Source organism: Myotis davidii, unplaced genomic scaffold (genome assembly GCF_000327345.1).
Source record: "Myotis davidii unplaced genomic scaffold, ASM32734v1 scaffold277, whole genome shotgun sequence".
Taxonomy (NCBI): domain Eukaryota; kingdom Metazoa; phylum Chordata; class Mammalia; order Chiroptera; family Vespertilionidae; genus Myotis; species Myotis davidii.
This window is the reverse complement of record NW_006289214.1, coordinates 3,924,275-3,937,149: the sequence shown is the minus strand read 5'-3', so window position 1 is coordinate 3,937,149 and position 12,875 is coordinate 3,924,275. Positions and strand designations below refer to the sequence as shown.

The window sequence follows — 12,875 nt, the reverse complement described above, 5'->3', positions numbered from 1 at the left end:
TTTTGATGCTAATTAATTTTTTTCTACTCACTATAATTATCCAGGACTAGAGGCTCAATGCATAAAATTCCTGCACTGGTAGGGCTCCTAGCAGCTGCCGGCTGCCAGCTGGGTATTCCCTCCCTTTCCCTGGCCAGCCCTGCCCCCCTGGTCGAACTCTCAGACAACTCCAGGTCAAGGGAACAATTTGCATACTATGCTTTTATTATATAGGGTCACACATTAAGAGTTCTATAAATCTATGTGGAATGAATAATTGAATCGATTTAAAATAAAGGTATTGTATAAAAGATGAACCACGTCCAGCACTGCCAGGGGTGAACCTGAGGAGGGACAGTGAAGGATTAAAGAAGACAGACAAGAGAATACATTTGGGGTCAGGTGGGACACTGTTCTCCGATGGAGAGACAGTGCCACAGCCTGCAAGCTGCGTCTTTATTTTATAGTCAGATCCATAAGACAAAGTAAGGGGGTGGTCAAATTGTTTATAATGTTCTTGCGAGTTTTGAAGCTACTTAATTACATGCACCTGAGAACTCTATCAAGCTTTGTTTTGGCAGCACGTGCTATACCTCCCGCAGCCCACATCACTCGGCCACCTGGGACCACAGGTTCGGACCATAAGGCCAAGCTTACAACCATAGCCTTTGACTATAATTGTGCTGGGAGAGCTTTGCCCTCCAAGCTGGGGCCTGCACATGGCTTTGCCATGAGAGGTTCATGCTGCCTCATTACTCTGAGGCTTAAACCTGTCCAAACGCTATAGCCACTCTCCACAGAAGGTAAACAAGCCAAGTTTCAATGCTTCTCATCATTTGTTCTCAGAAAACATAGAGTTAGAGAAGGTGCTCCAGCAGTGGAAATCAGTGTGCATTGATATTTTTTCTTCTTTACTGAATAAAACGTGATGAAACTGAAACAATTTCCAGAGCTAGATTGTAAAAAAATAAATAAATAAATAAGAAAGAAGAATATTAGACATGTTTTCATTAAAAGAAGACTTGATGGAAAAAAATAAAGAGAACTCTGGAACTAAAAAAATAAAAATGATAAACAACATAATATATGGGCAAGTGTGAGATCCAACAATATCTGATTGTAGCTCCTCATTTACAGTTTACTCCTAGAAGTTTTTACAAACATTACTTGTTTTTAGAAGATTTAGTGTGACTCACAAAGGTACAAAATTATAGAAATCTCTTTAAATTAGATATAAGAATAAAAGAAAAAGAAAATCCGCTGTAGTGATATAAAACAAAACCATTATCAGAGCTGTCTGAAAAAGAAATCAAACAATAAAAGGCTATAGCCTTCCTATCAGATACATCCCAGTTGGACTCTCAGTTTTCCAGAGGCCAAATAAAAAAAGAAATCTGATCAATTCATAATTTACAACACCCATGATAAAAGCAAACCAATTTACTCAAGAGAAGTGCAATTATTCCTACTACTAAAACCTGAAAGAAATTTCTCCCAAGGGCCATCATAAAAGGGACACTGTAAAATATAATGAAATATGCCTTGAACAATATCTTTATGATAGACACCACTAAGTTTCACAGAGCTGCGTTTTTATTATATCCCTCACTATGTGCTGGTACTAGTGGTCTAGCCAAACAATTCTGTGTGTGGTTTCATAGAGACATAGATTTTTAAATAACTGAGAAAATAGGTGGACAAAAACATCTATCAAACATTCTTCAAAAACATCTTTACCTTACTGTAGCTCTTTAGAGAAACTTGGTGGCTTGAAGTCTCAGAACACTTATTTGGTTCACTTGGTAAATAGGTATCAGGCATCTATAATTTACACAACACTGTATTAGGCACAGAGGAAACACAAGAGACAAAACAATTCCCAGGAAATCAGCTAATCTGTGATGTCAATAAAATGTAAATAAATATGACAGATGACCTGAAAAAAAAAATTAAAAGTTGACATTGTCTTGTGAAAACCGAAGGCCCATCAAGCCTGGGATTCAATTCCAGTGATAAACTCATGACATGGGTCAGGTCTCACTTAAGAAAACAGGTGTGAATCTGCCCTACCTGCAGATTAATGAGCACTTGCCGAATCTTCTACTGTTTCGCAGTAGTCACAATGTCATTTTTGGAAGAGATTTACTCCCTCTATTTCAAGGTTTGTTTGGTTGTTTTTTTTTCCAAAATAAGCACCCTATTGAGATTTTTACAGTTAATGTGGCTTTTAAACCAAGAAGCCTTAGTTATAGCTTCCTTGGAGATATCTCAGGAGACATGTGGAGGAGGAGAGGGGGAGGGGAGGACAAAGAGAAGGCCAGTCAGGCCTCCGCTGTCTGTATCCATATCTCAGCCACAGAGGCCTCTCTGCTAAATGTAAGACAGGTTTTTTTTTTGACAACTAGTTTTTACAAAGTGTTTGAAAACCACTGCACTGTTCTAAACTATTCCCAATATTTTATTTTTCCTCTACAAAAATGATAAATACATCTATTCGATAACTATGTACTGCTCATCTTTGCAGGGTTTTTTCTCAAGGAGCTTAATGTTTGTGTTAAGTCCCCCAAGTGCACCAAAAATGAGGCTACGATTGGCTAACTGTTGTCTTAGAGATATGAATACCATGCACTGCACATGCGTATAGTGGACGGGGTGGTCAGGACAAATGGGAGTGAGCAGAGGGCTCAAGAAGCCCTTAGATACGAGGTAGCTTTTGAATTAAGTCTTAAAAAAAGAAACTAGGAAAACAAAGCCGATAATTTTAAGTAATAGATTGAGTGAGGAAAGATATGTCAAACAGCATAGCAAAGGGAAACAGCAGTAATTTGTGTTACTGAAATGCAGATAAGGTAGAAAATGATGTCTTCGAATTAGGAAGAGGTGAGATCATAAGGAACCAGTGTGGCCACCCAAGAGATTGGCACCAAAGACAAGAGGAGAACAAATGAAACTAAACCACACAAAAACTTTAGAGGAATGTCATGAGATAATTTATATTTTAGAAATATTATTTTAGTATTATTGTGGAGGGTACAATAGAGAAGATAAGAATAGAGTCAAGCAAAGTAATTAGAAGGTGATTGCAGTAATCTGGAAGAAAATTAACAGGAATCTGAATTAAGCTAGAGAAATTGTCATGAGAAGGAAGTACAAAAGACACTAAAAGGGTGGAATGTATGAGATTTTGTGACTTCTATGGACTATCTGTGCTGCTTTATTCCCTTCTGAATATACAGTGATGTATTGTATGTGCTACTTCTCTTTCTAGTTTTATTCCCACTTTCTGATCCATGTATAAGTTCTGTCAGGCTTTAAAAAATTTGAAATGCTTCTCTTTTCATATTCACCGAATCTTACATAGCAGTCCACTTGAAACTTAAACATTTAATCACTTAGTACATTCTGCCTGCATACCAAAGCTCCACATTATAATCCCCCTGTTATTACAAGATCTGTGCTGTCTTGGTTACATTTACACTTCAATTACAATAACAATGCTTTCATCTTAACAGCTTCTAGTTTCTGAAGGATTAATTCTCAAGGATTATGTTATAATGAGAACAAAGGTTATTGACTACTTTTCTCATTTCTTTTTGAAATGCTTTGCTAGCTAAATAAAAGCGAAACCAAATTTAGGCCAAGATGTTTTCTTGTTTTCTCTCTGCAGGAAAACATAATGGAAGTTATAAGAAATCAAGAGTTTTTACTGCTTCCAGCTGAGGAGCTCCATAAACTCCTGGCCAGTGATGATGTAAATGTTCCTGATGAAGAAACCATCTTCCATGCACTAATGATGTGGGTGAAGTATGACATGCAGAGAAGATGCAATGACTTGAGTATGCTTCTCGCCTTTATAAGACTGCCCCTGCTTCCACCACAGGTAAGTGTGATGCTGCTTTAATAGCTACAATTTACTGAAAAATCTTATGTTCAAAGTAACATGAAAAATAATAATAACATTAAACTGTTAAAAATCACTTTAAAGACACATTTGAAGGCACATTTGCCAAACTAAGTTTTATGACTCTCCTTACCATTATGTATTCACGTTTTTGGTTTTAGTTTTAATCAAATACTTTTTAAAAGTAGATTTGATGGTGGACGAATGATGGGCCATGGGTCAAGGTCTAAGTCCCATAGATGCTGTAAAAATTGGTGTCTGTTGAAATGTGAGAAGCTAGGTGTTAAACTGGTGCTCAAAAATTCTATTAAATAGTAGGACACACACCAGTGGAGGCCAAGAATGTAACCAGGGCTTCATCTTTTCATGAAATGCCTTTCCTTTATACCCTCTTCCCCCAATATTTTGTCATAAAAATGGGAGATTCTCCTCCCTGTCCATCTCATCTCAACTATTACATCAGAACAACATGAACATCTTCTGGCTTATTTGTACTAAGACTACACATTACATATGCAGTTTTTATTCTTATTGGTTCAGCTGCTGTATCTTTCTTGGTAAAATATATTTATTTATTTTATAAAATAAAATATTATTTTGTTTTTGTGTAATGAGTAAAAGGCTTTTACGGTAACTCTTATATAACTTCCAAAAAACACAAACATAGCATAGAGTCAATTTTTCTTTCCTCAGCTCTCAAATGGGGGTATTACAAATATAACTGTATATATATACTTTCAAACACAAACGTACAAGAAGAAAGAGTAAAACACATTTTCTTTTCATAAAATGTTCTTGGGTATAGGCGGAGCTATTGCTTCCATGGTTAATATTTATGAATTGCATGTCATTATAGGTATTTTTCATACAATATTTCTAATCTTAAAAACACAGCTGTAATATTAATCTTAGTTATGTTGTACAGAGGGGAAAACAGTTCCAAAGAGGTTTTTCAAGGGCCATAGACCTAGTGGAAAATGCAGTTTTTCCGCAAACCTGCCTAGCCAGATAGGAGCATGCACAGAGACAGTTCTTCTGTGAGTTTCTGTTGTTCACCTGTTTGCTCTCTAAATTCGAAGCTCATACAAATGTCCTGAATACAGCAGTTCTGAAGGTCCCCATTAAAAGCTGGAAAAGAAAGAAGAGCAGGGGTACAGGAACGAACATACACATTTATTTTATTAGTTACAAAAACACAAAGCATATAGTTTATCTCATTTAATTTCTATAATATCTTCCTGAATTGAATATTATTATTACCATTTGACAAATGAAGTTAGTGAGACTCAGGACGATAGCCTTCTTTCTACCTAGTTGTAGGGCTCAGATTTTTCTCTATTTATACAGGGCGGGAGAAGAGTGGGTTTACAGGTGTGAGTATGCAAAACACAGAGTTTATTTTTTTGTTCTTATTTATCAGTTATTGCATTATTTTCCATTTGAACAACTGTAGACCTCCTTTTGCCACACCCTGTATATGAAACCAATGTGTGCTTTTTCCACTGCTGGCGAGTGAGTTCAGTATTTATTTCCGTGGCTGGCTTCATATTTACAGTAATGTCCAACCAGGGTTAAAAGAGAGTTTAATAGAATCTAGGATTTCTCAGCTTTTTACAAGAACTTTCAAAGTTGCAAAATATGTTAAGGCCCTTAAGAAAAGTCATTATGATAATCAAGGAACATTTTTGCCTTGATCCTGGAATCATTAAATAAGGTTTTGTCTTTAAATCTTACAGTACTTAATATATAGGTCTTTTACAACCTTTAAGTGATTTGCTGGTGTATACTCTATTTGTGTAATTATATTATACATGTAATTATATTACATATTATAATATGCAATTATTAATAATTGTATAATATTTAATTGTTATAAGAAAACACAATATTGTATGTTAAAATGCCAACATTATTTAAAGGGGTTAGAGTCTAGATTTTTCTAGTGAGGTAAGGGTTTATTTTGCAAAGGATGTATTAAAGGAGTCAAGAAAAGAATTGGGCTTTTGTTTTTGTAACATAACTTTTATAGAGGTAAGTGAGAGAACAATATTTGGAAGACCAGTTGTGAGTAGCTTATGATATTGTTAGGCAAAACATAAGAACTGACAGAGGCACAAGTAAGAAAGACTAACATTTAGAAATGCTTAAGATGAGAGAGACAGAGGAAGAAAGAGAAAGAATACATGCTTTCAGGGTAAAATTAAATTATATAACCTATAAATAAATTTCTAGCTATGAGTTTCTATTCAGCAAATGCATGGAATATTTTCTCCAGTTTAAAAATAAATTAAAATAAAAACAGAGAATTCAAAAACAAAGGAAACATGTTACAAGATTGATTACAGACAAAGAATAAATTTAGATACAGTAACAGTCTTATATCATGAAGCAACTGATCAGCTCGACTTAGGCAGATTTCAGTTCAGCCATTTCTCACAATCTGCATTTTCATGTCTATTATTATTCGGCCCATTATGTGTGTTTGGTTATTCCTGAAGGTCACAAGAGAAAATCTCTGATATTTCTTATTATTTACAAATTAACATATTATTATAGTATGTGAATTATGGTAATTTGGTATAGAACAGTATAATGAAGATGTAAATTTTGGTACAGAATGAGGATTTTAATTGACAACAGTGATAAACAAAGTGAGTTGTCTGTGTCTCTGAGTTTTTTTGGTGTTTTTTTTTTTCCCCTCTGAATTCCTTCACCATTTCAACCAGTTCTGCAACTCCCCTCCTCTATGACAATTGTCAGCCTGTTCTGTATGACTCTATTTTGTAGTTAGTTTCTTTTATTTATTAGATTCCATATATGTAAAATCATATGGTATTTGTCTTTCTCTGACTGGTTTATTTCAGTTAGCATAATGTTCGCCAGGTCCATTGATACTGTCACAAAGGGTAAAATTTTCTTCCTTTTTATAGCCAAGTAGTATTTTATTGTGTAAATGTACCATAGCTGTTTTATCCAGTCATCCGCTGATGGACACCTCTTAACTCCTACAAATGAATAAGGGAAAATCAATTACTCAAACATTAACACAGTCCATCTTCAGTCTTTGTTATTTTTTTATTTTGTTTTTTGTTCTGACTTTTCCTTGGTTTGCTGGTTGCCTTATTAATGAATGATATCAGGCTATCATCAAATTGATAATCTTCACAAAGCAACTGTAAGAGTTTTTAAAAATTATGGAGTAATTTTACTCTTCCCTAAAGAAACTTAAACAGTGGCTTTAAAACATAAGTTTATAGGTAATATATGCTTCTAAAGTCTTACAAAAACTTTCTTAAATAACATTTGTATTAATGGTTATTTAACTATGATGTTCACAGTTCAGGTTACAACATTAAAAAACCACGAGGTATTTATTTCAACAGGTTTTAAGTCAATTGGCTTTTAATGTTAAAAAAAGATATGCACATGTATAAATGTATACATATACATTATTCTCTGTGGTGAAGTGAAGAGAGTAGAAATTGAAATTGAAATCTAATGTGAAAGTCTTACTTTTGCTGCAGTATTCCAAGTGTCCATATTTACATTATCAATTTTATTTCAGATTGGATTATTTCAATTAACTTACAAAGATGTGTGTTTTTTTAGGCATCTTAAAACAAAATTCTTTGTATTCCTTTGTGGCAACTGCTCCAATTATCTGTTCTATTTTCCAGAAAAATATACAGTTATTGTTTGTAGTCATTAAATCTGTTTATTCATCATTCTCTCTTCAATCTGCTATAGTCAGTCCTTTGAAGTGATAAAGTTCAGCCAAATCCTCCATGCTGTCATTTTCCCCTTCTCACTTATTTTCATCTTAGTTGGTACCTCAGCAGCATTTGACACAATTGATCTGGCCACTCTTACTCAATTATCATAGCTAATTATTTCTACGCTGTAATGTTGCAATGTCCAGGACACAGTTTTTGCTGCATAGAGATTCACATTTATTTTTGTGCTTTTAAATACTATATGGGAGTCAATTACCAATTCTGAATTTATATCTCTAGCCCCAAACTTTTTTTTAAAGATAGATTCAAAGATCCAATTAGCTACATGACATCTCCAATTGAATATTAAATAGCTATATACACTCCCCATGTCCGAAATGGGAGATTTCATAGTCCCAAGATTTTTTCCTATCACTTCAGTAAATATCATTACCAACTGTCTAGTTGCTCAGGTCGAAATCCTAGAATCATTTGTAATTATCCACTTTTTATTGCCTTTAACGTTAAATTCATTCCTTGAAAGTCCTTTGGCTGTATTCCAAACCATATCTGGAATCTTTCTTCTTAACATGTCTTCAGCCACATCCTAAAAGAAACCACCACCATCTTTCTTCTGCACCATTTAAATAGTTACTATTCTTTTATGCTTAACCACTACAATGATTTCCATTTAGCAACCAGTATGGTTCAATTTCTCTCAAACTATTAAGATGTATACACTTAGGACAAAATCCTAATATCCCTGTCCTACATGCCCTTCCTCAGCTCTCCCATGCCTACTCATCTGAGCTCATTTTCTACCAGTTCTCAGGATCCCACAGGCACATAGTTTTTTCTGTTTCTTGAGCAATTTAGTTTTATTTATTCTATAGTATCCTGTACCAGCTGACTCTGGGGGCTAGAAACAGGCATGCCAAGAGAAGATAGTGGAGTTGGTTGAACTATTTTCTCAGGAGCAAGTAATGATGAGGGAGATATAATTGATAGGTAATTAAAGACAATAATTTAAGAAAAAAAACACAAAAGTGTTTTTAAAGATAGATAAGTCTGCTCTTATTTTTACTAGACCTTGGCAGTTCTAAACAATGTCAGTGGTTATGCACTCCTGCCTCCTGGGTAGAACTGCCCACCACTCTCCTTTTCTGCTGCTTCACTACATAGAAGGTGTTCACCCTCATCATAGCATAACCAGATTTTTTTATTAAATATGTCTCACCTTAAATGTGTCCTGTTCTTAGCACTGTCACCCACTGTTTCGGTTTTTTTTGTTGTTTTTTTTGTTGTTGTTTAGTTATAGTTTGTTTTTATCTCTTTCTTCATAACGATATGTTTCAGAAAACCAGACTTGAAGGCCTTTTCTGCACAAAGTTCATAGCATAGTCTCTACTCCGTAAGTATTTGCTAAATCAACCAATTAAAAGTTTATGCTAGGTCTTAGGAATTTTAGCTTCATTTATTTTAACTCTCTGTTGACGTCTTATCTGCTTGGACTATGAGAGGAAGCTTTAAAACAGTGTAAGCTATGAAGCTAACAGTGGGAACACTCTTATAAAGAGGTATCAGAATATGATTCAGACTTTACTAAAAATCTTTTATTGAATGGATAATGGGGAGGCAAGTTTGAATAGGATATAATTTCTCATCTCTTTGTTCCATTAGATATATTCATAAAACAATTTTATCAAAATCCCTGTCATACTTGTCAGTGGTCATTTAAAATAAGTTGGCTACAAGAAAATCGTTTCACTTGCATTGCTAGCATAATGAATCAGAAGACAAATTACATTTTATGAAGAAAATAAAACTGAATTTAAATACTAAAACAGATCATAAGCATTTTTGTAAATATTACATAGTATTTACCAAGAGGCCACACAGTGCAAAAACAATTATTTTTCCCAATTAAACATTAAAGATAATTTTATATTTTATTCATGCTTACTTTAATAAGAATGATAAAATTAAAATAGGATACAATATTTGTAAGAGGACTAAGAAAAATTGCAGAACATTTGGAATAAAGCAAAAGCTGTTTGTATCATTAAACCTTTCCAGTGATTTGCATTTAGGATTCAGTAAATTTTGAAATAACTCTTGAAGCTACTTTAATATTTTAGTGAGTGGAGTATATAAAGATGAAATCTAGGGCTTAAAATAGGATCCTTAGACTTAAGAATACTCTTAAGCTTTGAGAAAATCTCAAAGCTAAAGCCTTAGTAGAGGAAATTTAATTGGTCTAATTACATAATTGTTCTTTTATTTTTATAAGTAATTTTGAGGGTATATAGATAAAATGCTTTTGTTCCTGCATCCAGTGCCCACATTGCTGTTTTTATAAAATATTTTTGCTTATTCTTTGAGGATCATTAAGGTGGCCTGCAGAGTGATACAAACAGTGAGTTGTTAAAATTCAGGGAAGGTGAGGATGCAAATCATTAACATCTGGGAAACCACTGTGAGAACTTTGGAATTTCCTTGGTGTGCAATAGAAGCCATTGCAGTGTTTTGAGCATAGGAGGGTCTGTCTGATTTAAGGTACACAATTAAATGCCTCCTGTAGTTGCTATGTTGAAAATATCTTGAGGGAAACAAGAGTAGAAAATGGAAATCAGTTACTAGGTGACAGGAATATAGAGGTGAGAGATTTTTTTAAGTGGTCAGATGAGGGTAATGAGGTAGTAGCAATGAAGATGGTGAGAAATGTCTGTGTTCTAGGTATATTTTAAAGTAGAGCTGGCTAGATGAGAAAATGAGAAAGAGATGAATCATAGAAATTCCACATTTTTTGTTTTGAACCCCATTGAGGAAGGATGCTATGGAACACTGACTTTTAAAGATTTCTGTGAGGCCTCTAAGTGGAGATGTTGAGTAGGCATTAAATGCATCATTCAGGGGTTGTGTAGGTATGGCCAAGATATACGTATAAGTTAGGAAGTTGTTTGCATTAGATATAATTTAAAGACATGATATGAGATGGTATCATCACAGAAATGAGTATAGGTAAGTAAGGGGGAAAAAAACTGAGAATGATGTTCTGAGTCATTGAAACATTTCAAAGAAAAAAGATGCTAGTGACCAAAATGGAGAAACTACTCAAAGAGTGTAGAACACCCAGGGAGCTTGCTTGATGTTCTGGAATTTCAGGGAATAAATCATCACAGAACAGTGAGTGATCAGCTATACCAAATGCTGCCAAGAGGTCGAATAGAATGATGCCCAATAATTGATTTTTTTTTATTTCACAACATAAAGGTCATAGGTGACTTTGACAAGATAAGTCAAGCAAACATGAGAAAATGGAAAGCAAACTTTTTCCTCCTACAGTGTCTATCCAGAGCCCTCTACAAAGTTTACCATAGTGCCAGCTGGTAAAGAAAACAAAAAAATTTAAAGGGCTTGGGTCCATTTTCACAGAGTCAAAATGGATGATTTTGGAGCTGAGAGTTAATAAATTGATAAAAGCCAAACTGGGGGAGCAGAGTCAAGCATGTTTGTATATACTCAGGTATAATCTAGAAAATTTGATGATATAAGAAAAAACGATTGCAATATTTTCTTTAGAAGTACTGGCATATGTAAAATTTTATGCACAATGAATAGACTGCTATAGAAAAGAGATTTGAAAATTTTCTATGTCAACGGGTAAAAAGTAAAAATATATGTGAGCAGAAGTTGGTAGGTTAGCAGATGCAATGGTGTGTGTGCTTATTTGGATTCTTATAAATTTATTTAGTGTTTGATTATTAAATTAATTTAGTGTTTGATCTGGATAGGTGACTTAATTTCATTGGATCTCAATTTCCACATCAGGGCTATGAGAAGATGGAAATATTCCTTCTGACACTAACACTGTATGAATAAAAATAGGTTTTAATTTTCTAAATGTTGATCCCTGTTCAAAATTATGGAGATAGATGATTTTATAGAGAATTAAGAAATGTACACCTCCCTATATAAAAAAAAATCATGTTGTCTCAAACTTCTCATGATCCTTTCATTTATTCAAAATATAATAAGAAAAACAAACAACAATAAAAAATAAATAACTCTCTTTTTGCTCAATTATAAATTGATTTTAGTGAAATATAGATCCCTTCCATTGTAGTCATTTTTTTTTTCACAATTATCATTATCAACTTTTAAATGGCCAAAAATGTTACAACTTAAAAAAAAGCTTTAAAATGATTTTCTTAACTTCTATAATTTAAAACATTCCTAAGAGGCAAAGAAACAAACTATGAAGGAACCTAAAGTGAATTGAATTTTATCACACATGTATTGAAACAACTACTACTGAGATTTTAATTACCAAGATTATCAGTCAAATCAAACAGTATTATCAGTCAAATCAATTCATTATTATATTAATGAATCAGAAAATGGAAAACAAATACCCCCTAGAGAAGAGCTATTCAGAGAATCAGGCACATATACTCTTTACCATTCAAATAAAATGGGAAAAAGTTATAGGTCATCCCAAATCATAAAGTTGTTAATTTAATAATATTTAATAAGTAACAAATGGTACACTGCTAATGTCAAAAATTATAAATACTTGTTTATTATTTTACATAAACATTCAAAATTTATTGGAGCATTTTTTTTAAAATATGAAGAAAAATTTTTCTAGAATAATCTTATTGGTGCTGAATACTGTGCTGTTTCATACTGTAACTACAAAGAAAATGGCACACATACCAATTTACTATTTCTCACATATACATCAAACTTTTTCATTCAATACTCCTGATGAATTGAAAGAAATGTACCGTATTTGCTGGCATATAAGACGATTTTTTGGCCCTGAAATATATGCCTCCAAGTGGGGGGTCGTCTTATACGCCAGGTACACTTCAGATAGACTGCCCATAGTGCTTGCCCCGTGCCATAGTGGCCTCCTGATGCCTGCCCACTTCATTCCACATACCGTTCAGGCATCAGCAGCACTGCTGGGTGTATGCTCGGCTGTTATGCGATTTTGCTGTTATGCGATTTTACCCCACTTTCAAAATCGCACACAGCCGACCATACCCCCAGTATGATAGCGCAAAATCGCGAATCGCGATACCATACTGGGTGTATGGTTGGCTGTGTGCGATTTTGCGAGTGTGGTAAATTCGGGTTACCGTATATTTCTTTACATATGCATTGAAGATTCGCGATTTTGCGATATCATGGTGCCTGTTAGAATGTTGAAAAGCTCGCACTTGCGCACTAGTGAGGTCCCAGGGAGATGCTGATGCAAGGGGGGACCAGACTCC

General features: G+C 34.2%; 1 protein-coding gene across 1 annotated transcript in view; it reads left to right on the top strand.

Moving 5' to 3' along the window:
- KLHL1 (kelch like family member 1) overlaps window positions 1-12,875 on the top strand; it is a 257,625-nt gene that overhangs the window by 115,866 nt on the left and 128,884 nt on the right. Inside the window, exon 5 of the mRNA XM_006761432.2 lies at window positions 3,647-3,859. Within this exon, the coding sequence (XP_006761495.2) occupies window positions 3,647-3,859 (213 nt within the window). The remainder of the gene's footprint in view (window positions 1-3,646; window positions 3,860-12,875) is intronic.